General features: G+C 41.0%; 1 protein-coding gene across 5 annotated transcripts in view; it reads right to left on the bottom strand.

Annotated features, from left to right (window-relative positions):
* Nucleotides 1–26,561, bottom strand: part of HIVEP2 (HIVEP zinc finger 2) — a 204,923-nt gene that overhangs the window by 7,164 nt on the left and 171,198 nt on the right. For 4 of the 5 annotated variants that reach the window (XM_019425108.2, XM_053904423.1, XM_053904421.1 and 1 more), the window contains exons 3-9: nt 25,184–25,278; nt 18,080–18,124; nt 11,769–17,319; nt 10,625–10,779; nt 6,653–6,828; nt 2,329–2,430; nt 648–1,543 (exon numbers count right to left, since the gene is read on the bottom strand). In XM_019425108.2, the coding sequence (XP_019280653.2) occupies nt 648–1,543; nt 2,329–2,430; nt 6,653–6,828; nt 10,625–10,779; nt 11,769–16,937 (6,498 nt within the window). In that variant the 5' untranslated portion in view covers nt 16,938–17,319; nt 18,080–18,124; nt 25,184–25,278. Of the gene's footprint in view, nt 1–647; nt 1,544–2,328; nt 2,431–6,652; nt 6,829–10,624; nt 10,780–11,768; nt 17,320–18,079; nt 18,125–18,919; nt 18,969–25,183; nt 25,279–26,561 lie in introns of all 5 variants that reach the window. The other variant, XM_019425109.2, reaches the window with a different exon arrangement.

Here is a 26,561-nt window from a genome sequence, read left to right as displayed (position 1 = left end):
TGAAGCTTTCTCCCTGGGCTCTCTAAACTTTCGGTTCACCATCTCACTGAGCAAGTGCATTTGGTAGCAGAAGGTAGTAGTAATGGCAAGAAAAGCAGATAGGTTCATGCCTTTGACTTACAATACACCAAGGAGGTCACTTTCTCCTCTCCCAGTCACTCACCAGCTTCACATGTCCACTCACTGCGGGCAAGGTGATGAGTATATTTAAGAAAAAAAAAGGTATCGAAAGCTAACGCTAATGGCTGACCCTTGCTCGGCAAAGTTCTATAACTGACACCCAAATGGCCCTGAGAGTATGTGTCTATGTAGCCATGTCATTCCAAAGACTTCACTTTTCCTACTCGTGTAAAGGTTTCAACTCATGCCCGTCATCAGTTAAGCTTAGAAAGCATTTAGAAAAGCCTCACCTATTCCCGGTTGGAAACACTACTGCTTTGATGCATTACTACACTTGGGGTAATGTCACAGCCATGTTAGCGACAACAGCATGTGAGAAAATGTCTTCCTGTTGTTTTCAGTAACCAAGTTCACCACTCCCCATGAGAGACACCCATGTTATAGCAAATTTCACACTAGTGTATTATCAAGAGGCTCCAATATGCTTTGGCTTTAGACGTGAGAAAGAGAAAGCTAATCATACTTACAGGAGGCCCCAATACGATTGGTTCTGCTTGCAAATACTGCCCCATGGACAATGGTGGGTTATGGTATAAAGCCCTTCTGGGAGATGGCGCTCTTATGGTGGTCATGTATCTTCGTTCTCTTCTGGGAGAGAGGTCTCTTCTTGCCGTGATGTCTTTCCCAGGTGACACCGGCCTCCTTGGGGACAGATGCCTTCTTGGTGAAACATCTCTTTGTGACATCTCTCTTCTCAACGCAGCTTCCTTTCTTGGTGAAAGGTGTCTCATGGGTGACAGATCTCTCCTAGGTGATAAATGTCTTCTGGGTGATACATCTCCTTTGGGTATCAGATACCTCTTTGGTGAATTCTCTCGACGGGGTGAAGAGTCATATCCTGGTGAGGAATGGTGGCTTGAGGGTGAGAAGTCCCTCGGAGAGGAGCTGGGCTCCGAAGACAACATGTACTCTTCATCCACACAACTAGGTATGTCTAACCTGTCTTTGTCTGGTTCTGAGTCTGTACTTTTGCTCTGGAATAACCTCTGGTATTCTGTCATCTGAGTATCTTCACATGAGTCACTTGGCGTCATCAGCTGAGTAACCTGAATACTTGGCAAAGTGACCAAATAGCTGATCAATGAAGAATGCCCCAGGGAACTCTCTGAAGGAACTCCATGTGGCACGGCGCCAACATTCACAGGCAAGGATGAGAATCTAGGAGGCTGAGGACTGGTGCTTCTTGATCTTGTTTTTGGTGTCAAATCTCCCTGATCATCGAAGTCATCATCATCTTCATCATCTTCGTCATTATCATCTCCATCCTCACCATCCGATTCTTCAGCATCTGAGAACTGATGATCAGTTGAAATGCTGGACATGCTATGCTTCTCAGCTGCTTTGTGCAAATCTTCCATAGTTTCTGAAACAATTGAACAGATAGTGGAGATCAAGGTTCAAATGTCAAGATTAGGGGTTAATTTGGACCCCATCTCTTCCCAAAAGCTTTCCTCCAACCCTGCAGCGCCAAGAGACGGTTCCATCTCTGAACTCCTTTAATACTCACTGGGGACTCATCTGGGTGGGAGACCTTACACGGGTTCTTGTCTTTTAATAACTAATCCGACTCATCCCCACCCAACAAAAGAACTCTAGAGTGACACCTTATGTCTCAGATGTCACACAGCCCATAGAAAACCCTCAACAAATGGGGATGGATAATGCTGCTACTGATGAGGCTGGAAGAAAAAGAAAGTGAAGACCTGTCTCTGTGGATATAAACTTACATAAAAGTGATGTATCTCAGGAATCCTGACTGACCTCAGGTTTTCTATTCAGATTAATGATGGATTTCTTTTCCTCTTGATAGGAATAATAATACATTAAATTGCTTTTCAAGTTTCCCCAAAGTTTCATAAAATCTAAATCCCTGTCACAATGCAAGTATAATTAGATTTGCTTTACGATTCTAGATAGAAGTGTTTTTATAGTGAGGCCTTTTTATCCCTTTCAGTCAGAACTGAAATGGATTTATTTCTTCCCGGTATGTTGTAAGCAATGCAACATGTCAGATTCCTTTCTCTATTTCATATTTAATAAAATGCAACGTGATCAGTTTTTCTTAAATATCAAAACTTGTTTTGCCACCCCAGGCACAAAGCTCCAGTGTGCAGAGTGAAGAGGTCAGTCAACTAAATTTTGAAGTACCTGCTTCTTCGGTTTCTGTATCATCCACTGATGTCATTGAAACTCCCAACTCCAAGCATTTCTTCATGTGCGCTTTAGATTTCATATGCTTCGTTAGGTTTCCTAGAAAACACAGGCAAAAAAGGAGGAATTACTTGATGACAAGAAGGTGATGATTGTTCCCAAATCAGAAATGAACTAATTTGAAATAGCATAGATTTGTGTCTACCCACCACCCTTTGTCCTGAACTTAGGAGGAACAACCTGGTTCCTGAACATATCAACCACTCAGAACTTTGGCCTAATCTCAAGTCTCCCTCATTCCAGAGGACTTGTAGCATAGGGTCATACCTTTTCAAGAGTAGGCTCCCAGCCAAGACTGGGAATCCCAGACTTTCCTGACTGAGAAGAGATCTAATATCTTAGGCTCAAATGGGCCAGCCTCCTAGGCTTCCATACAAACACGGTGACATAAGCCGGGTCACACATCTTAGAGAAAGTTCAGATCAAACATTCTTATCAACACACCCTGGACCCCAGACTTTTGGCAGTGATCAGATTTGGATCAACCTCCCAGGCTTCTCACTGGTCAGAAGAAAAAATTATGCAACCTTATCTGAAAGCCAACCTTGTAGACAAATTCAAAGATCCATACAAATAACTTAGCTAACTACTTATAGGGAACATTATACTCAGTGTTTAGCATCTATCTGTCTGGTATACGTTAGCAAACTTTACGACAGCAGTTTCTAAAGTTCTACAATATTCCCTATTTATCTTGAAACTCCCATTGTTTTAAGGAAAAAGAAAGGTTTTCTGTCAACCTTTGACCTAGGATCTATGAAATTATATGTGTATCTCTATCTTTATCTTTATATCTATCTACCTATCTATCTATCTATCTATCTATCTATCTACCTATCTCAGTCCATGTCATGTATATAACTTATCCAAAGACACGCAGGAACCAGTTCAATTGTAAGCGCCATATTATTATCTGTGCCCTTTCATGATGCTGTAACAATGTACCAGTAAATGCTTTATTTTTAAGAATAGGCTTACTGAATCTAAGTGGAAACTCTTAGCCTGCGAAAATAGTTTGTTCCCTTGTAGAGTTGTTTAGCCTATCAGTAATGTGATATATGAGCCACAATCCTAACCAGGACACTGTTGTTTATTATTTTACTTATATTACTTTATTTACTTAGTATTTTACTTATTGCTTATATACCTATGAATTTTACGTGCTATTTTGGTAACTCCAAACATAAAAATATTTCCGGACCCCTACTGCTATTAATTGTCTAAAAATATTTTAAAGATCTCAAACAAATTTATATATTTATTTATTTATTTTTGAGAGACAGAGACAGAGCGCGAATGGGGGAGGGGCAGAGAGAGAGGGAGACAGATTCTGAAGCAGGCTCCAGGCTCCGAGCTGTCACCACAGAGCCCAACACAGGCTCAAACCCATGAATGGCGAGATCATGACCTGAGCCAAAATCGGACGCTTAACCGACTGAGCCACCCGGGCACACTGGTCGCCAACATTTTTATAGACAGATCATCAAGAATTCCTAAATCTATAAATTAATGAATATATCTGAATATATATAATTTATATATATAATGAATATATAAATTAATGGAAATCACCTGTTTCTGCAAGGGTACATGTAATCTGTGTATGTGGCTGGGTGTTAGGTTGTCAAGATCATATATTTAGATCTTGATCTGTGTTTCTCCTCTATTTTTCTCTCTTTTCTCCACTTCAATAGGCAGTCAGGCTTTGGGCTCTCATCTTCAGGGTAGGTTTGGAGTTATATGATGGGAAAAGATAGGATAAAATAGGCAGAGAGGGAAAGATTAGGACCTGAGGTCCTAGGGTGGGGAAAAACACATATTTTGGAACAATGTTGGGAGGGTCTGACCATAGCAAAGCCCCTCAGGCGTAAGGTCCCTCTTAAGAATGTAACAGACACCACCTACTCTCCTTCAGGTTGCCCTCAGGGATTTGACAAAAGTTTTAAGTAGACCATAAAACGATGAATGAACCACAAGGAATAGTATGGCCAGAGACCACCCCTCATACAATGGAAAGGAGCCAATCAGGAATGGACAACCCAGCACCTAGAGTTATCCAGCCAATAACGGTAAAACCTGAGAAGGAACAAGGGGGAAGGGAAGGAGGGCCTGAACAGAACCTTAGAAACGAGGACCCTTGCCTATTGTCGTGCGCATTCACTTTTGAATGCCCCCTCTCTGCAAAAAGAGCTTTCATGCTATTACTTTCTGATCACCTATATAAACTTTTGCCTGCTGCTCATTTTATTCTGTGTCTACCTCTTCATTCTTCAAACAGGCGAGACAAAGAACCCTGGATATTGAGGTAAAAAGCATCCTGCAACGGTTAGAAATCTGGCTCTGAAACAACTCCACTCTGGCTTTGGTTGACCTAAGTCTTGAGCTTCCGAAGGGATTCTAGCAAGGAGGGGGAAGGGTCTGGCTAGGCAGGGCCCTTGAAGGAGTGGGCAGGCGTGACTTCCATAGGTGCTGGTCCTCTGAGAGCACTGAGGGTCTGTGCTCACAGGGCTTGGGGTGGGACAACAGTTACTTCAACTGAAAATTTACACATTCTTGAAGGGTGACAAGGAAACTCCAATAATGACCAAGAATAAATGATTTCCTGCTAAAACTCCATGGCAATGACGCAGAGCCAAATTTAATTTGATTTTTAAAAACCTAGAAATGTGGTGTTACGTCACCCAGCGTCTCACACAGCCATTCCTGTCACCCAGCGTCTCACACAGCAAACTCCTGTACCCCGTGAAGATAAAGCAGTTGTAATGACTAGCGGATTTGCAGGTTATAGAACCAAAGTTTATATTTTCTTCTGTCCTAGGGAGTCTCTCAGTGAAGTTCTAAATAAAAGGCTAGGTTGTACAAAGGAGGATGGTATTTAAAGGACCTTATGTTTACCTCTTTTGAAATGCAAATGAACACTTCCCCCTCCTTTATCTGCCTTCAAAGAAAGCATCCCCTGTATTACAGACACCTTTTTATTTTTTTAAATTTTTTTAAATTTTTAAATTTTTTTTTTTAACGTTTATTTATTTTTGAGACAGAGAGAGACAGAGCATGAACGGGGGAGGGTCAGAGAGAGGGAGACACAGAATCTGAAACAGGCTCCAGGCTCTGAGCTGTCAGCACAGAGCCCGACGCGGGGCTCGAACCCACGGACAGCGAGATCGTGACCTGAGCCGAAGTCGGCCGCTTAACCCACTGACCCACCCAGGCGCCCCTACAGATACCTTTTTAGTAAAGAAGAAACAGGTATGTTGGGAGTCTACACATTTATACTTCTGACAAACCAATAAGACAATTTAGGATTTGGGCTATAGGAGAAAATTGGTACATATTTCCCTACCAAAGATCATTTTATTTGATTATTATTTTTCTTGATGGGGAGTGGAGCAGAGGAACTGGTATGCAAATTTAAAGTTAAAACATAGGAAATCATACGAGCTTAATGAGGGGGTAAAAATCCATGATAGCTAAAGTACTTCTACAGCAAGCAGTAAGACGTACTTCTCCAAAAGTCAAACCCCCTCTAATTCGCTACTTCTGTAATCTGAGAACACTGGGATCAAGAACGTTTCCTTGATTTTATAAAATGAAGAAACTATAATCAAAACAACCTTCTTGTATATGTTCATATAAACCTACCTGTAAAAAAAACAACAACAGATTTTTCTTTTAAAAGAAAGAATATCATTTTAAGGCAAGTCCTGATATTATGAAATTCACCGTTGTGGCCTGAGAGTAAGAAATTGTCTCTGTGCTGATAAATACACGGAACACAAGCTATCAAATTTCTATGCATAATTAATGCAACTGTGGATGGAGGGGCCCACCTGGGAGTCTGTGGGTCTCTACATTATTCATAATCTTGAAACTGACCATGGGCACATGTTTTCTTCCCAGCTGCTGCCTTGCTTTTCTAATGCCACTGCATGGATTGTCTCCCTGTGGTATTTCAATACTGGTGCAAAGATTATCTAGACCGCACAACATTTCTAACATGAAGTAATAGCAATAACAATCCGGGCAATTCTTAGCCACTTCCTTCGGAAACAACTTGCCTGGCCCTATGTCTACAGCTCTTACTCAAGTCATAAAAGAAGCCTTGCTGTTTCATGTGTATCCTTTGATTACTTACATAAGGGAGAAAATACATTTCACTCACAAAACCGTCTTACTCTCAATAACAGTTATAAAATGGTATTTAGAATCCAAAGTGACCATAAGAAAAGTATGTCCTCGTCTAAAAAGATGATAATTGTACCTTTCGTTTTGAAAGCAAAGTTACATAACTTGCATACATATGGCCGGACATCAGTGTGAGTGCGGATATGCTTTTTGAGCATGCTTGGCTTCTTACAGCGAATCCCACATTCTTCACAAATGTACTTTCCACGTCCACGTCCTCTGACATATACATAATCTTCATTTGACTTATACCTGTTTAGAAAAAGGGAATGCAGTGTGTTTTCAAATACTTTAGTGGTTTATGTAATCAGACCAGAAGCAAATCTTTTGAGAGGCAAATTATTAATGAGGGTCTTTTACAAACAATTATTCAACCCTACTTCTATGAAACCTGAGAAGGTTATGCAGTAAATTCCTGAAAGAACCAGATGACACATTGGCACTGTAAGCAAAATGTAATTTTCTACATGGTGTTCAAAATGGAATGGGTCCCCCTATTAAGATATGTGGACTTGGGATATAGATGTTCAATTCCAATGGACTTCCATAAGCCTCAGAGAGTTTCAGAGTTGTGCCTTACTACTTACTTTTGGATTCTAGTACAGCCTCCACACAAGAAATATCCAAAAAGTTATACCAACATATTCAAATCATCATATATCACCCGTTAACATTACATCGTCTAAGACGTGCAAGCAGAACAGACACACACACACACACATGCCTGTAAATATGCTAAAATAAGTAAAACCGATAATAGAATTCTTCATTGCAAGTTTTTGCTCTATTTTTACAATCCTGGCATGAGAGTGCCTCCCAAATTTCTAGCTTACACGGGCTGAGCTGAGCTCACCAACTGTTGTCTACAGATTTGATCCGCTCTTTCCCAAGGACCATGAATTTGCACTAAAGTGGAGTCCAAATTTCAAGTAGCTTCTGGTAGGTACTGTTATGTTACATAATAAAAACTAGAGATTCTATTTTTCAACCAAATTTGCATTTGTTTGCAGAAGAATTTAATAGAGAGGTTTGAAAGGATGTCTGAGGTCAGCTAGTTTAGTCAAATCAATTAGATAAACAAAATCTTAGGTATTCACTGTGATAATCCATGGAAGAAACCTACCCAGGGCTCAACTATCATATTTTGTTCAGATTACAATGGAACAGGATCAATCATAGAGTACAGTAACATTCTACTGAATAATTCAGTGAATATCATTATCTTTTAAATCAAAGTGAGGCTAGAATTATGGGTCTGATGTCATTCTTGGAAAGATATTCTTTTCAAGGGGCTCATTTTATAATTCCAAAATGTAAACTGACATATAAAATGCCCTAATTCACTGTGGATTTACTTAAAGGCACTAGATTTATAGGGTTTTTTGTTTGTTTGTTTGTTTTTACATTCTAGGAGCATTGCACACTTCTGTATTTTCAGAAATGAAAATTCAACTTCATTCGTCCAATCCAGCGAAGGATTTTTAAGAGAGAAAATCCACCCACATATTTAAATATTAACTCTTTTATGGATGCTATTCAATGTTAACATTATTTACTTTTTGGTCACTACTAATCCAGGTGGGAATTAAGTAGTATCAAAAATATGAATAGTCAATTCTGTATGTTTTTTCATTAAATCTTTCCCCTGTCACAAGGAACTTCCCACCTCAACTTGTTCTTCAAAACTTTCTTGAACTTTAAGTTTCATTTTACGTTGTCTTCTGTAACAAAGTAGAAAAGAACCTCAGGATGCAAAAGATCTTTCACCGTTTAATTTCACTATTCTCTGTCCCTAAATAGATAAAATTACCAAAGAAATACAGAATAAAACAAATAAATTTATAGAAAGCTAGTTTTCTTCACAGAAGGATACCTTAAGCTTAGTGTAGCCCATCATCATGGTTGATGGGAAATGCATTTTATCTTCAAGTAATATAATGTTATTTTATTTTCTTTAAATAAGCTTCACATCCAGTGCAGAGGCCAACACGGGGGCCTGAACTCACCACCCTGAGATCAAGATCTGAGCTGAGATCCAGAGTTGGACGCTTAACTGACTGAGCCACCCAGGGGCTTTAATCATTTTATTTTTAATGTCTTAGCTGACCTACTTGTAGACAGTCAAATTCAGTACAAAATGAAACTATATATTTGAAAAATCTGTAAAAATAAAATATCTACCGTGCAACAGATCTACAGACCTTAGATTCTACTTAATACAAGAATTAACGTATTTTGAAAAAACCCCAAAAGGTATGTTTAAACCTAGGAATTGGGTAATATAAAGAACATACACACTTAAAAATGTGGTCAGTTATACTTCTTTTTTCAAGTTATCACTTTGCAATCACCAAACTAAGAGGCAGTAACACACTGCTTGGAATGAACACCTGGTCACCACCAGGCAGAAGTCGGGGCACAGATTAAGAAATGACTGTGATGTAGCCCATACCACAGGGAAATGAAAGGGGGAAGAAATGATATATGGGCACCGTCCTTGTGGATCATCAAACCACAGCAATAATATGTTCATATACGCTCTTTCACTTGTGTCCTTCATTAGTAGAGATGGGTTCCCCAAAGCAAATATAAAGTATTGCTCATCTAGTACAAGTGCACTACTAGGGAGACTACTGAACATGAGGGTGTGGATTCATTCACAAGGACACCTCAGTTTCTGAGGAAAGATAACATCTATTTTGTTTTCATTTGTGTTAAAAGATGAGGGATGTCAAAAAAATATCAAGACCCACTTTAAGACTCCATACAATTGTGGATTTAGTGGTGAAAATACTTGACATCCAAAGGGGCCGAAACCAAGAGGAAAGCAATTTTAATAATTCATCTCCAAACTGGTAAATCTACGTGGGAAATAGATATTTCATATCACTAAACAGTCAACATTTTATAATTAAATAGATAACATTTTTCGGTCTTCCAACTATAACTGGAATCAATTCGTGCTCATGGAAACATGTAAATTACAGATCTATTGCAGAGATAAGGCTAGTTACAACATAATCACCCTAATGTGATTAGTATGCTTTAAAGTTTTTAAATTTTAATAGCGTAAGTCTGAGATTTTTCTCCCATGTGACGGAGGAGCCTGATACAATACAATTCTAATGAAATCTAAAACTAGACATTACACATATGAGTAATTTTTCTTTACTGTACAGATATCAAAGTCATTGAACCTTATTACTTGTATTTCTACAACTCAGGATTCAACACTTAAAAAGAAATTCCCAGGGGCACCTGAGTGGCTCAGTCGGTTGAGCATCCTACTCTTGATTTCGGCTAAGGTCATGATCCTGCTATCGTGGGATCAAGCCCCGCACTGCTCCCCATGCTGAGTGTGGAGGCTGCTTAATATTCTCTCTTCATCTCCTTCTGCCCTTTTCCCCTGTCCTCTCACACACACACACACTCTCTCTCTCTCTCTAAAATAAAATGAAAAGAAAAGGAAACTCCCAAAGAAAAAGAAACTGCCACAAATCAGAAGAGACAGAGAAAACATGACAACTCAATGCAATGTGGTACCCCGGCTTGGATCCTGGAACAGAAACAGGACACTAATGGAAATGATGAAATCCCAATAATATCTGGTAAAAGCAATTAAATGAACAATCAAATTAACTAGTTCCTAGGATTATACATGAGTGTGCAAGATTGCATTTGTGTTAGCACAGAATAAAAATATCCATTAATAATACCAAAATGCCCACGAGAATAATATTAAAGCATGAACAAACTTGACGACATCATGAGGCCACAAATATAGTCAATTTCATACTGCATGAGAGGCGTGGAAATTTGAAGCAGAAGTTCAAACCATATATAACGGGGACATTTTCATTGAAAGTAAGCATTGAAAGCAAGTGCATGAACTCATTATCTGTTGCCAGCCAGACTTCAGAAATGTGAATAGAGAAGGAATCCGCCTTATACCCAACCAGAGTAGGTACTATTTTTTCCCGTGCATACATTCGTGACCATTTGCTCTGACTTATAACTGAATATTTTACACATGCACATATTTCCTTACCCTCCTTCAAAGATTTTAATTCGGATTGGCTCCGTTTGTTTGGATCCAATATCTTTATCTCCATGAATATCTCCCTTCCCTCTTTCCTTTAAGATATTTCCAACTAGTTTCCTTTCTAGTTTGCTGCCAAATAAAAAGGATGCATCAGGTTTCATCTGTAGGAAAAAAGAGAGAATCATTTCATACGCTTTCTCTAAGACACAGGAGCAGCCCACATACCCGCTCTCCTCTGACCTCTGAAAATTAGCCTAAATTCCATGTTAAAAGGCCATGGCCTGGCTACATAAAACAAGGGACACTAAGGATAAAATCAGAGAAATACAGTTTCTACAGAATTAATCAACATTTTGTTTAAAAAAAAAAAAGAATATTCCTCTGTTGGCACTTAATCTATGCAACACTAATAAAAACAGAAAACATGTTCTATATTCTGAAGTAACAAAACACTATCAATTAAGGAAATATTTTCAAAAACTGAAGGGAAATGGTAACTGGATTAAGTAAAAACCATTTTTAAATCCTCTATTTGCTTCATCAATAATTTAGGAAAAATTCCAAAGTGCCCCTATTAGTATTTTTGCAATTTGACATGTAAGGGATTAATTGTTCATCTAGGAACAAACCAGATAATCACTTGGAAAAAAATGAGTTTTGAGGGAAAACTAGAGACAATAAATTTTAGTAAAAAGTACCGTCACTGGAAATAAGCCCTCTGAAGCGTGCAAAGCTCAGTTCTGACACCCATCCGCCTCCTTCCTGATCTTTCCACTCAGTGTCCATTCCTACATTCACAATGTTCTATGTCCTATGTCCACATTTCACAATCCCCTGAATCCTTCATATCAAAAGAGAATATGACCGGCTAGGTCACTAACACAGGCCAGAAGAGAGAAGAACCCAAAGGAATCGATTCCAGTGGTAGAATTCCATGGCAGCTGGCCGAAAGAGGGACTCCCCCAAAACATAGTGCACGCCTGGCCACTGGCTTTTTCTCTTACTGAGAAAGGGAGATCAGTGTCACAGAGGGTTCCCTCAGCTCTGACCTTCATTTCCCTTGTATGTTTTAGACCTTCTGTCCTTCACTATGTATTCTGCTCAGCAATCAAATCCACACTACGGTGCTTTTAGAAATGGTATTCATTACCTGAGCAAACTGCTTCCATGCACTTGATGACGTAAGCTTGCCAGTTCCAGGTCTGTGCATAGCAGCCAGAGTATAAATTTCTGCAGTGATTTTTTGCTTGGACCTCAGAAGAGCCAGAGTGGTCTTGGTGTTCAATCCTGATGGGTTTGGGTTACAGGAACTAATGCACCATGAAGCATAAACTGAGGATTTGAAGGTGGCCTGTTGTACGTAATTGGGTTTTGTATAATTCAAGAAGCACCAACTCACAGTAGTTGTTGTCCGCAGACTGGGGAACTGAAGAATCTGCTGGAAATCTGCCACGTCCGTGAAAAGAAGAGTTGAGTTTGCCATCTTCCTGCTTGGGCCAGAGGCCATGTGCACCAGCATGCTGACAGGCAGCTTCTGGCCCCTTCCATGCTCTTCAAGCTGACTGTCTCCGGGGGGCAATGAGGAACTCTGTGGGCTCATGCACATATCAGATGCCGTCTCATCAATATCTAATTCATCTGAGGACTCTCTGCTTTCAGAAGGCCCACTGGACTTCTGGCCTAGAGGAGGTGCCCTGGAGTTGGGCGGGAACGGCTCCCTCATGGACAGGCTGGCAGACGGATGGTCTTGAGATGAGGAAGGGGGCAGTGAAGAGAAGGAAGATGACCCGGACTGCAAGCCATCCTTTGGCTCAGAAGCACAACCTTGTCGAACCAGCTGGGGTTTCTGTGGGCGGGACAGATCCTTCTTGATGTCTGAGCTGGTTAGCTCCACAGCACTGAGCTCCTCAACAATCTGTCCATACATCTTTTCTTCCTTGACCCTTTTCTGCTGCTTCGTTTCCATGAAGAGCTCCAAGCTGCTGGCTGGAGAAAGCATACGCTTGCTACCCCCCAGGGTGGCCACGCTGTCCGAGGTGGAAGGTAAACATAAGGGGATTGAGGATTCTAAGCCAAGGGGTAAGGTCTGAGGTACTTTCCAAATGGGGTATTTTTCTAAGCCTGCGTGCTGCCCCAACACCTGGGCAATGTTGAATCCGATCCCTTGCATGGCCGCGTTGGTCACCAGTGTTCTTTGGGTAGTATTCTCGTCCACTTTGCATATGACAATTGCAGGACTGTTCTGCCCAAGTATCTGAGAAATGCTCGTGTACATGACACTCCCGTAGGACGGGACATGGGTCTGGATCCTAACAGGAACCACTGTTCCCGGTAAGGACTGTAAAGGCCCAGCGTTTGCAGAGGCAAAATCTTCTTGAAGAACCTGTTCAGAGGGAGTATCAGGTGACTTGGTGCTCTGGTCTGACGGGAACTTCGGAAGAATGTTCTTTGAGTGTAGCCCTGATGTTCCTGAATAACACGGGTAGGTTTGCTCTTTCGGGTGTGCGTGCTCAGCAGATTTCTTTCCAATGTGCTCTGCAACATGCTCTAAGGGACAGCTAGGATGGATTTCTGCCTGGAAAGAAGGCTTGCCGTAGCTCTTCTGAGGGTGTTGCACAAGGGGATGTGGGAAATGTGCCTGCCACCAGGGAGGCTGCTGAGCTGGTAAATGAACCATACAGACGGTAGGATACTGAAACTGAAACAAGGCATTCTGGATTGGAGAAAACGGAATAGTCTCTTGATGTGGAAATAAATGTGGCTGTTCAGACAAGTGCTTGCTTGCAATATAGGATGTCGGTTGTATCAGGGGATTTCTCAGGGATTCCTGACCGTCCATGTGCATGATCTGTTGCTGGGCCAGGTGGAGCTGACCTGAGCTCAGCTGGGCACAAGGACCCACAACCTGCTTCCCAGGGTCCTCTGCCTGGAGGGGAGGCAGCACGGAGGCGGGGGCAGGGTGCCACGCGGCCCTCAGGCCCGCGTGCAGGTGCTCCATGTGCTCCTGCTTTACACCCAGATCTGCACCAGCCTCCCCCTGGGCGATCTCCGGAGAGCCACTGAAGGAAGCCTGCCGCACCAGAAAGCATTTCTTCCTCTCCCGCGATGGGGATAACGTGGCGGCCGATGCCCCTGCCGCCGGGGCGTGGGACAGATTCCCGTAATCAAATGATTTGCTCCGGATTTCCGGAACTTCCGTTGGGTGAGGGCAAGGCATCTGCTCGGACGAGCAGCGCCGCATCTCTTTTTGGTGGTGGTGGCCCGGGACGGACAAGGAGTACGACCCAGCAGGGACGGTCAGAAACTCTGAGTGCTTCCCCAACTCGTCTGGCTTAGGAGGTGCGGGGAGCTTAATGGCATCCTCTCTTTCGAAAGACATTGAAAAACTGGAGCTGTGGGACAAGTTGCTTTCCTGACTGGGGCTGCGGGAGAGGCCCGTGCCTGTGGATTCAAAGCTGGATTCCCCTGAAGAGTGCTCCATGTCTGCAAGTCGCAAACGCTTCTTTTTGGGTGGCAACTTCTCAGCTGGGAGCTGGGAAAGGGTCTCACTTCTCTGGGGCCACTGAAATTCCTCCACGGGCTTTTCCGGCTCTTTACTCTGGGCGTCTTTCTCCTTCTCTGGTTTATCAGGCTCCTCCGTCACTCGAATCTCAGGAACCTGAATGTTGTGCTGGCGAACCAGCCTAGGCTGCGCGTGGTAGGGCTGCTGCTGGGCCTGCTGGGAAGGGGACGGCTTCCCCCCGCTGTCAGCACCGTCTGCAGGTGGAGCCCACTCTGGACTCACCGGGGCTTCTGAAACCTCGCTGTCACAGGTCTCGGAAGGTGAAGAGGCCTTGTCCTGTGCGCTAGCCATCAGTTCAGCTGACTCAGACCTTTCAAATGAGTTGGGGCGGCTCAGCGAGTTTGTGTGCTGAATAACAGAAATCACATTTCCAGGAGGTTTCCTGCCCGCTAGGTCTGAAATCTTATCTGCATCGGTGGCTGAGGGCAACTCCTCGGACCCAAGAGATGGACTTCCAGATTGGAGTTGAGGTCGACACGGGTCAAAGCGCTCCGAGTGACCGTGGGAAGGGTTCTCATGTCCCGCCATGACAAATCCACCTCTTACGCCTTCCTGCATCGGCAGTTTGGGGTCGTAATCCGCAGTCATTATGCCCATGGGTGCGCTCACGATGCTGCTGCAGATCATGGGGGTGTCCTCCTCATCTCCCACGCTCTTCTCTTTCCGGCGTTTTCTATTTTCACAAGTAGTTCCAAACATGGTTGGCACTCCCTGCAATGGCACCGAGGGATCCATGAAATACTCACCCCCGTGTTTTAAAGAGCTTAAGCAGGAAATGTCCCTGTAGCTTGGCTTTGGTGTTTCGGAGTCTTCCCACTTCTTGTAGGGTTTCCGGCAGACATCATAGTCATACCCCATGCGGTCCCCAGAAATCAATTTCTTTTCCTTCAAGGATAAGCCTGTGACACTCTTGGACATCCTGCCATGGTGTTCTGCCTCCATGTGCCCCTCCTGTACTGAGGGCAGCTCAAATGCAGCCTGTCTCCTTAACATGCGCTGAGGGGGTATCCCCACCGTTCCCGGATAGAACACATCATCGGAGCCACTCATCCTTTCATCAAATGAGTGACTTCCTCTCAAAGAAGGAGGAATGCTAAGATTAGTTGCTGAAGAAGTTGGCATCGAGTTGCTTCTAATAAGGGGTGAAGAGTCCACAGGAGCTTCTAAGAGAATTGGGCTGCTGCCTTGGAAATTTGCAGGAAAAAGCTTTCCTTCGTTCCTGATGGATGACGGAATAGTCTGGGATTGTCTGGATTCACTGTTGAATTTCGTGGATTTCAGCATGCTTGCTTGACTGGGGTCGATCTCTCCCTTGCTTGGGATCAGCTGTGATGCAGGATCTTCAAACATCTTGACATCTAACCTGGTGTTTACGTGAGGTAATGATTCCATCATGCCCTTCCTACCCATTGTGGCACGCTCCTGACTTGCGGTCGTAACACTGAGTGTATTTCTGGGACTAAGCCGACAGTATTTTCCAAAGATGATTTCTTCATAAGACTTTGCATTTGTGTTTGGAGGGCTTATTTGCTGCTCCGCACTTTCTGAGCGAGAGAAGTAACCGGAGTCAGTGCTTCCTTTACTGTGCGGGCTCAGAAGGTTGAGAGATGGCTCAGAATCTTGTCCTTTTTTCTCTGACAGTCTTAGTGCAAGTTTCTGTTTAACTGTGTGAGAATCATCAGGCTTAGTATTTAGTGACGGATTCGGTAGCATATCAGAACCCATATACTGAGAGCTTTCGTTAGGTAAAGGGATCCCGCTTTTGGGGATAATCAAAATCGGCACTTTCATCGGACCTCCCAGTGATTCTTCCAGTGATCCATGATAGCCACCTCGGCTGGCAATATCCAACGGGATTGGTGGGCCGGGACTCATTTTCTCAGAAGCCTCAACAAATAAAGAGCTCTCCTCGTCCGTGTCTGTACTCTGCTCACCGTCTGAATGTATTTCTGCTTCTACGTCAATAAAACCAGCCTCTAGGTCCAATTTAGATACAGCTGACTCTGTGAAAGGGACTAATCCTGCCTTAATTGCATGGGCATGTGACTTCCTGTGCTTATACAAATTGCTCTTTGTCTTGAAAGAGAAACCACAAGGTATACATGGATATGGCCGCTCCCCAGTATGGGACCTGATGTGTTTTTTTAGTACGCTTGGTTTGGCACACGCCCTGCTGCAGTAGGGGCAAATGTATTTGCCGGGCTTTTTGGGTTTGTGCTCTTTCTTGTGAGCATCTTCGGACTGTTCGATACTTTTCTGAGAGTATTGGCTATAAGCAGGGTTCAGGCTTGAAATCTTTTTTCTGGGGTAACCACCACTGTGGCCATGTATAGGAAAAGAAAATAAGTCCTCGGAGGCAACGGACGGCAAAGGGCCAGGGAAAAGCCACGGAGGGCCTTCGAGGCTCTGATGTGGCTTGCTGCTGTGCATGACCCCCTGTGGCAATGAGTGCTGAGGGAAAGAGAGTGAATGTTGGCATGAGTAAGGGCTCGGACGAGGCGGTGGGTATTGCTTCTCTGTGACATGCTGTGCCACGTCGCTAGGTGAGGCCAGTTTCCCAGAACCAAAGAGTTGTGCGGACGCTGTGTCTCCGATTTGCTCAGGATCTATTTGTGGTTGCCGCTGTCCTTCTTGACTGCCAAAAGTGCTCATCTTAATAACAGCTGATTGTTCCTGTCTCCATCTACCTGATGCTGTATCAGTTTCTCCAGACCTTGAGGTAGCTTTTTGTCCTAGAGCTGTGTCCCCAGTGTCCATTTTGTTACAAGGTCTTAAGTGCTAGTTCACTTGAAAGCCATGCAGACTCATGGAGTGTCTTCAAAGCTGTGCTTTTCAAAGCTTGTTAGCTTCCATGGTCCAGGGTGTCTGCAAACTGGCCGAGTGCTCCTTCTCTTTGAACCTGCCACACCCACCCCGTAGTCTTATGAGCATGAGATGGTAACGGCCTTGGACCAGGGCTATAACACAGTTCTCTCCATTGTAGAAATGTCCATCCAAAAGCTAAGTGCAAATCTATGAAGATTCCTTATGGCATTTGAAGATTTTCAACTAGCATGAAATTGGGATGAATAGTCTGGGAGCAGTTTTGCCCATCAACTAGAGCAAAGTTCAATTGCCAGTTTCACTAAGATAAAACGATCTGAAAGAAAAAGAAACACAAAGAGATTATCATAACAGTTATCAAGTTACAAACCAAAACCAATCCTAAATAGCCAGCCTGACCCTGGATAAATTGAAAATGATTTTTTTATGCTCCAAAGATACTTTTTATAGCTGTTACATTAGTTCCACAATTAAAGGATATTAATGTCAAACATGGCATTAAGTCATAAGCTAGATTTCTTCAATGCTCTAATTTTGGTCATCCTTTTAAATACTCCTTAATTTTGGTTAGAAAAGTATTTAAAAGAAAGCTTTTGATAGATATTATTTATAAAATCATAAACTTTTTAAAAGCCTTCATTAAAATAAATTTAGAGCTATTTCCGACCAAGTTGTATGACGTGGCTGCTGAAGTGTACTACAGATTCCTCTATATGGACATATTTTATAGACAAATATATATATAGGTATAAATATATTTTATATGCAAAATAAAACATACATATAAAATATATGTAAATAGTAAATATTTTTAAATATTATATTAAATATATTACATATATATTTAATATTTAAATATAGAATATATTTTACATACATCCATATTTATATTAACATACAATACAGGTATATTTTAAAGCAGTGATTAGGAGAGCTAGACTAAAGCCATAAGAATCAAAGATTGTCCCAGAACTTTGGCAAAGGTGGTAAAGTGAATCCAAATAAACTATTATAAAGCCTTCATAATATAAAAAAACAAAACATATTTTTGGACAGTTTAAAAATGTAATGACTACCTGAATGGTTTAGCATTCTCATGGACATGATTGTCTTGATGCTTCCTGGGTAGAAAATAAAGGCAGTTAGGAAAAACTGTTTCATTAAACCACAACACAGCTGTACATAGATGTCAAATTAAAGTTCATATATATAGAGCTCACAATGCTATGTACCCTAAGAGAAGATTAATAAGTGACTGCTTTGAATACACTACACTACAGCAGTAATGTGTCCAAAAACAGAAAAAATTATAAAAGCTTTAGAGTAATATTTTCTAATATATAAGATTATTATATCAAAACATCATTTTTTTTGACGCAATTAGCCTGGTTCTGATCCCTTAGATATTAAAAAGTTGAGAATAGTAGGGTTTTTTTCAACGTTTTTTATTTATTTTTGGGACAGAGAGAGACAGAGCATGAACGGGGGAGGGGCAGAGAGAGAGGGAGACACAGAATCGGAAACAGGCTCCAGGCTCCGAGCCATCAGCCCAGAGCCTGACGCGGGGCTCGAACCCACGGACCGCGAGATCGTGACCTGGCTGAAGTCGGACGCTTAACCGACTGCGCCACCCAGGCGCCCCCGAGAATAGTAGGGTTTTTTTATTGAACGTATAGGTTTGCACATTTAAATTTACATCACAACAAATAAAGGAGTCCTCCGGATGGCTGTGAATAGCGCAGGGAAACTTGACAACTTGGAAACAATTAGATCTTAACTGAATACTCATCTTCCATAAGCAAATGGCCAGAGGATTCTGAGTACTTCAGTGCTCAACTGTGTCACTTATGATGAAAGTTGAGATGTTTCCTTGAGAGGCAACGTGAAGGTGCTTATCAAAGTAAGAAAGCACATACCCTTTGGCCCGGAAATTCCATTGCTGCAAATTTATCGTTACAGATGTACCTGCACAAGTGCACAAAGATATGTGTACAAGGACTGCCTAAGTAAGTTATGACTCCATCATAAAACTCAGCCATTTAAAAAGATAAAGCACAACAGTACGTGCTGATATAGGAACTCATCCAGAAGATAGTAATATTGGATGTTGAAAAGCAAAAAAACAAGAAACAAAACCCCACCACCCCCCACCAAAAACCAAAAAAAACTCATTGCATTTAATAATCCCATGTGTGTAAAAGAGAAACAGGTGATAAACAGAGCATTTCTGCAGGGATGCCGAACAGCTTTTAACTCCAGTTAAATTAAATTGCAGAAGTAGAATCAGGGAGTCAAAAGAAGGGGCAGGAAAGACATTTCTACTTTTCACCACATGACTTTTGGTGATTTTTCTTTCTGTACCGGCCTAACTTCTATGTCCAATTTGCCCCCTAAGACAGACTGCTGCTGTGATGGTGGTGATGGCAGGTGCACTTAGGAAAGGGAAAGAACATGCCAATTCCCACGGGAATGAAAAGACTTTTGGGTGAGAAATCAGCAGCCCCCATATATTTGTAGCAAGACATCAAAAGTTCCTTCTGCTAAGAGCCGCAAATTTATAATGCAGTAGCTGAAAAAACTAAACAACAAGCATTAACTTCGGTTTGCTGGCAAATTTTACTATTGGATTGGATTTTCCCCGCACAGTGATCTTCCTATGCATCCCTTTATAGGTAATAAGAAAAAAACCGAGGGGCGCCTGAGTGGCTCAGTTAAGGGTCTGACTCTTAATTTCGGCTCAGGTCATGATCTCATGGTTTGTGAGATGAAACTGCCATGTAGGACTTCCTGCTGTCACCTGAGCCTGTTTGAGATTCTATCTCTCTCCCTCTCTCCCTGCCCCTCCCCCACTCAGGCACGTGCTCACTCTCAAAATATATAAATAAACTTAAAAAAAAAAGACAAAAGCTGAATGAGAAGTGAGGCCCTTATAATAGTGTAATGCAAATTAACTTTGGTCAGTTACAGCAAGCATGCTAACAAGAAGAATGTGCAGTGTCAAACCCAAATTGACTGAATTTTTGTTTAATTAACTAAATATTTAAGGTTCATGTAGACACAACTGCTGTCCGACTTGTAAAGGTGAACAGCACCCTCTAAAATGGGAGTAAAGTGTATTTTCAATTCAAGACAGGAATATTTTGCATCTTTCCTTAACTAGGAGTCACAGCTTGAACTGAATATTTCTTTTTCTTTTTTTTTAAATCTTTTTTTAAAACAGAGAGAGAGCGCGCGCGCGCGCGCGTGCACACAAGTGGGGGAGGGGCAGAGAGACAGGGAGACAGAATCTGAAGCAGGAACCAGGGTCCAAGCTGTCAGCACAGAGCCTGATGCGGGGCTCGAACCTACAAACCATGAGATCATGACCTGAGCCAAAGTGGACGCTTAACCGACTGAGCCCCCCAGGAGTCCCTGAACTGAATAATTTCTAAGTTGTTTTTCATATTTTGCCACGGTGTTGACCCGTGATTGCAGATCCATTGTTAGGAATAACAATGATAATGCTTGTTGTTTATTGTGTACTTACTATGGTACGTAGCTTCATATATGTTAACTAATTTGATCTTCATGACTACCCTATGCAGTATGTATTATACCTGTTTTACAGTAGAGTATGATCCTAAGGGAGGTTGATGGTTCAGAACCAGAATGAAACCCAGCTTTGGCTCACCCCCAAGCCTATAAGGTCTCACTTCTCCCATCCACTTCTGTCAGTCAGTTTATCGTAACTTAAAATACTGCATCTTCAACAATACTTTCTCCTAAATATTGTCACTTGACTTCAATATTTCCCATGCTTAAATTTTTCATGGTCCTGGGAGAATATATGAGTTCTGCATGGCTGGAGTATAGAAAGTGGCCTCAAAAATGCCACTTCTTTGGGGCGCCTGGGTGGCTCAGTCGGTTGAGCTTCCGACTTCGGCTCAGGTCATGATCTTGTGGTCTGTGAGTTCATACCCCGCGTCAGGCTCTGTGCTGACAGCTCAGAGCCTGGAGCCTGCTTCGGATTCCGTGTCCCTCTCTCTCTGCCCATCCCCCACTCATGCTCTGTCTCTCTGTCTCAGAAATAAATAAACATTAAAAAAAATTCTTTTTAAATGCCACTTCCTAGAAATCACACAAATCCATAATTTAAATAAGGTACACAATCTTATATTAAAGTATTAACATAAGTACTTATATTAAAGTATTAAGAACTGTATTGTAAGGACAACTCCTTGTTAGAACATGATAAACTATCATGACAAACAATTGTTTTATTTTCTGCCTTAGAAAGCATTACATTTTAAGAAAGTAAGAACTTGACAAGTGAAAATGAGGCCTATGTTCACTTCCCATTCATTGGTTTACACAGAATATATAATTTTGCTTAAACCACGAACTTTAAGTTAAATAATTACATAAAATTTTGTGAAAAACAAGACTGGAATAATATATTTAGTAATTAAATAGATTATAATGTTTTCATTTAGCAATGAGGTAATATCTTTGTAAATCAGGCAGATTTAATTTCTGTGGTTTATAATAATAAATTATAACCATTACACCCTAAACAACATATGTACAATTCTTATTCACTAAGAACATATCCTTAAAAAAAGAGATGCACCAAAGTAGATTCTTACAAAGGCAATAACATTTTGCTGTTAAAGAATGGACCAGAAGAGAGGTGCCTGGGTGGCTCAGTCGGTTAAGCGTCCGACTCCAGCTCAGGTCATGATCTCGTGGTTCGTGGGTTCAAGCCCCGTGTCAGTCTCTGTGCTGACAGCTCAGAGCCTGGAGCCTGATTCAGATTCTGTGTCTCCCTCTCTCTCTGCCCCTCCCCCACTCATACTCTGTCTCTGTCTCTCTCCCTCAAAAATGAATAAACATTAAAAAAAAATTTTTTTTAAAAAGAATGGACCAAAAGATGAAGAAAAGTTACATACGTAAGATTTAAAAGCTGATATTTAATGGCCAGAACAAAAATCATCTAGGACATTTAGTTAACTGTGGGATTTAAATTTCAGAAAAAGAGCCTAATCAGAAAAAGGCAAATCTACTGTTTTATTTAAAAACTCAATTTTGCTGATATTCACATAGGATCATCTTATATTCTAACAGCATTTATTATCTGGACAATTTTTTAAATTCAAAACTTTGATCCCAGTAAAAAAATACATTGACTCAATTATGCAAATAGCTTCTGTCAGGAAAACTTCTTTTTAAACTTCTAAGACAAGCCTACCTAAGCTGTCCTACCATTTTATCATGAAACTGGATGATCGCTTGAGCCACGCTTTCTCCTCCTGGTCATAACAGGAAAAGCTCCTCTGTCTGTGTCTGAGCTAGAAGTCCCAGGATCCCAGTACTGTGGATCGATCCCTCTGGTCTCCCTCTGGTCTCTGGGCTGGACCTCTGAACTTTTTGCTTCAGTGAAAAGCTTAAGCATATCACGAGGGAATTGGAAATTATTCCTACTTCACGTGAAACTTTTACATCAGATTTTAAACATGTTTGAGAATATAGTATTTCTCTTCAACACCAGCCTTGGAGAGGCTTCAACTAACTGCTATCCATAAAATCACTTTCCTTTTGCAGTTTCTGAGGCATATGGAGAAAAACAGAAGAGAGAAAACATGAGTGCTGGGTCTTTTGAGGAATATACTGATCGTATTCTTTAGCCATTAAAAAAAAAATGTGGACATTTCCCTTTAATCTCTTGTCCACACCTGCTTTATCTTGGAAACGGAAAAAAATCTGCAGTGTAAACTGGGTCCACCCTAGATCTTTTACTGGGCATAGCATGTTTGTCTCTTTAAAACCAAACAGGCTTGGGGGTGTTCAAAAGTCTCTTTACTGCTTTCCTCAGCTTACAATCAGGGAGAAGAAATTCACTTTTAAAATCTTAAGGCTTAAAAAAAATAAATAAATAAAATAAAATAAAATCTTAAGGCTTTCAAAATTGAATCCAAGATGTCACAAAGACATTCGTCTTTTTTTGTTGGGTGATCCTTTTACGGAGCAATCTAAGTCTACCAACAACGGCAAATGCCTAAGCTTGCATGTTATTGTTTAAATGCTAAGTAATAGGGAAATAGTTTCTTTGGGCTATTTTAGTTTCGTAATTTTATTACAACCCATCAAATGCACCCTCATACAAAAATCAGCAGCTTTAGTTGCATTTTCCCAATATAGATCTACTTGGTGCTATAAAATCCACAGTAACGTGGTTAATTATACTACATTACTTCTTTATCACCGCATAGATACATTTCATTTTTCATATCCCCTAACTATATGTTAAAAGTATAAATTTCCAGTTTTCCCAATCGATTGATATGTTTAAAAATGTAATATTAGAGCAATCATCCCATGGAAAACAAAAAACAAAAAAACAAAACAAAAAAAACAAACCCAGTCGGTTATTTCATTCTGTGAGATTTCTTTTTATGGTAACCAAACCCACGCAGAGTCATTTTTGGCACCCATTGCCAACAAAGGAGAGATATTCCAAACGCAATTTCACATTCACATTTAAAATTTTCCCAATGTCTTTGAGTGCTGCGAAAGGAGTGAGCTATTTTGTTGGAGGATATGACTCTGGGGTTTCCTGTGGATAGTGCCCCAGCCCGTAGGAGTCTTTGAGGCAGTCAAGACAGGCATTGTCTGGCAGCTTAAGCACATTTTTCAGAGGGGGACAGTGTTGAAAAAGATATTATCCTCCGCGTGGCTATTCCATGGAAAAGCTGCCATTTTTCTAAAAGTGTGCCCTCTCCTTTGGCTACTCTTCACAGTCCCACTCAAATAAATTTGGCACCCAGTTAAATAATTTCCTCAGACAGGCCTTGAAAGCAAAGGCACAGCAACAGCCTCCCGTATAGACCTCAACAGAGGTCTCTTCAGGATAACAGCTGGGTGGGATTGGCAGGAAGGCAAGCTTGCTCTGTAGATGAATAAAGGCTTACAGTATCCACGGTTGTCAATCTGGGATCTTTTGCTTAGGAAAACACTATCTTACAAAAAAGCTTTACCTCAGGAAATTAATCATTACTTGAGTGGTGGCAAAAGTCAAGAGAGCATTAAATAATAACATCCTAAATAATAACGGTATAACATGACTGGTAACAAACACGGCCTCTCTACTTCTAAAATTTTAATAATAAAACATTTAGAAAAATTAAAATGGTTATCTGGCCCTGTTTTGAGAATTGGGGGGTATTATGCTTATAAACAAACATATACATCTTCAAATAGTGATTACTGAATTACATTTTAGAGACCATTTCCATCTATTTGCTTTTAAAATGCCAGAGATCAATTACCAAATATTTTAAGAAATACGCAAGTGTCTCAGAGCACAGTGATGGTCCCACAAATCGCTACCACACAGGACTGGATAAGGGAAAGAAGGATCTACAAAAAAGCCATGGCCATTGCCAGAGTCCAGCTGAATACAGACTTATTTCCACAGGATGATTAAAAAAAGGCACCATCCTGAGAGCCAAATTCATTATAAATGCTTCTTTTATTAGTAAAAATCCCCATAACAACCTTAGTTCTCCCTAAAATAAGCAAGTTGTCAATATGAGCAGGGTACTGTATATTATATAAAACCCTGCCAAGCAATCCAGAGAACTTTTGGAGAAAAGTAAAAATATTTTGATGATCACCCTCTAACTTGACATACATTAAAATCCAATTTGATATTTAAAACCTAATGGAAAACTGAACTAGATTTTTTCCACACTGGCTACACTGAGGGCATGATTGCAGATATTTGCATAGTTTGCATATTTAGTCAAGGTATTTATAACTTATTTTGGCTGTAGCCCACTACTTTCAATATTTTGTTCTAAAGTTTTTTTGCAATTTTTTTTCAAAGTCATGATTTTGTTTTCCCCATTACACAGCCAGAGTAATTAGGGTTCCCTAAGTAGAATTTAATATGAAAATAAACTTTGCAAGAAAGAAATGCTCTTAAATGCAGCTATCTCAATTAAGAGAATTGTAATTAAAACTGGTTTGGAAAACAAGACAAAACCTTCACAACACTTTTCTCTCTAAATGGCGTGTGTACACTGTTTCCTCCCAGATTTAATGACAAAGTTGGCTTACATATGGGTACAAAGTAGGCCAAAATTGCCTTTCAAGTTCAAGGCAAAAACAATGGAATAAAATAATAAGTTTTAGTTATTAACCTGTTATCCACATATCAAAAAACTGTATCACAACCATCTATGTCTTCCACGGTGCCGACTCTCCTCACAGGAACTCATGCATAACTTCTGGAAACCTAAAAGATGAACAAGAAGATTTTTTAAATGATAACACTTGTAGTCAACTTAATAGGCATGCTTATTCTTCATTCACAGAAACTGCTTTCCTTGAGGAAGGAAAATTTGGAAGTGGATCTCTCAAGAAGACATTTTTTTTCCCCGAAGAAAACAATTTCCTTTCTTTTAACATAGTTTAACTCTTTTGAACAAGTACTTGTATTAAAAGAGAATTGCTGGGGTGCCTGGTGGCTCAGTCAGTTGAGCACGTGACTTCGACTCAGGTCATGATCTCACGGTTCGTGAGTTCAAGCCCCGCGTCGGACTCTGTGTGGACTGAGCCTGGAGCCTGCTTTGGATTCTGTGTCTCCTTCTCTCTGCTCCTCCCCTGCTCATGCTCTGTCTCTCAAAATAACATTAAAAAAAAAATTTAAAGAGGCATCTGGGTGGCTCCGTTGGTTAAGCGTCCGACTTTGGCTCAGGTAATGATCTCATGGCTCCTGAGTTCAAGCCCTACATCAGGCTCTGTGCTGACAGCTCACAGCCTGGAACCTGCTTCGGTTTCTGCATCTCCCTCTCTCTCTCTCTTCCCCTACCCCACTTGTGCTGTCTGTCTCTCTCTCTCTCTCAAAAATGAATAAACATTGAACAAAATTTAAAAAAAAGAATTGTCTATACCAACAAAAGTAGAGGCAATCAGGAAAATAATGGTAGAGTTATAACTTAACATATTGGAACTAGAAATTATGCCATGACAGTGCCTGACACAGTTCTGCCTTAAAGCTGAGATTCTCAGGAAACTTCTTTTGGTGCATCAGCTGCTAAACTCCACAGGATGAAGTCTCAGATAACCTCATAGCGAATTCTTCTTTATAGTTTATTTCAGCAATGTTATGTTCTGTGCTAAAATTAATTTCTGAAATAGGAAGCCAAAACCAACCAAAGTAAAATCCTGAGACTTAACAAGAAATAAAGAAAGGGACTTTCTCATACTTAGAATTAATATTTACCCAGCTCTGATCCAAAGAAATGCATGGAAAGTCAGTCAAACTACTTGCTCCAAATAGAGTAATCAATGAACCATCTTAAGAGGGTTTATCTCCCAGTACACAAGGCCCACATAAAAATATTGTGACACTATCCTTAGATGGTTATTGTATATTTGTTCATGTTTAAAAATATTGCTTTTTCTTCCAGACAAGTTATTGTCTCACAGGAAGGGCTGCAGATTCAAGACACGGCAAAATGTGCCTAAACCCAGTCCCACTTCATGGGAGCATTCAAAGTGCTTAAAGGAAGTAGT

Source organism: Panthera pardus, unplaced genomic scaffold (assembly GCF_024362965.1).
Source record: "Panthera pardus isolate Hobbes unplaced genomic scaffold, ASM2436296v1 HiC_scaffold_17, whole genome shotgun sequence".
NCBI classification, from domain to species: Eukaryota; Metazoa; Chordata; class Mammalia; order Carnivora; family Felidae; genus Panthera; species Panthera pardus.
Note: the sequence above shows the minus strand (reverse complement) of the source record. Positions and strands in the feature narration are given on the sequence as shown.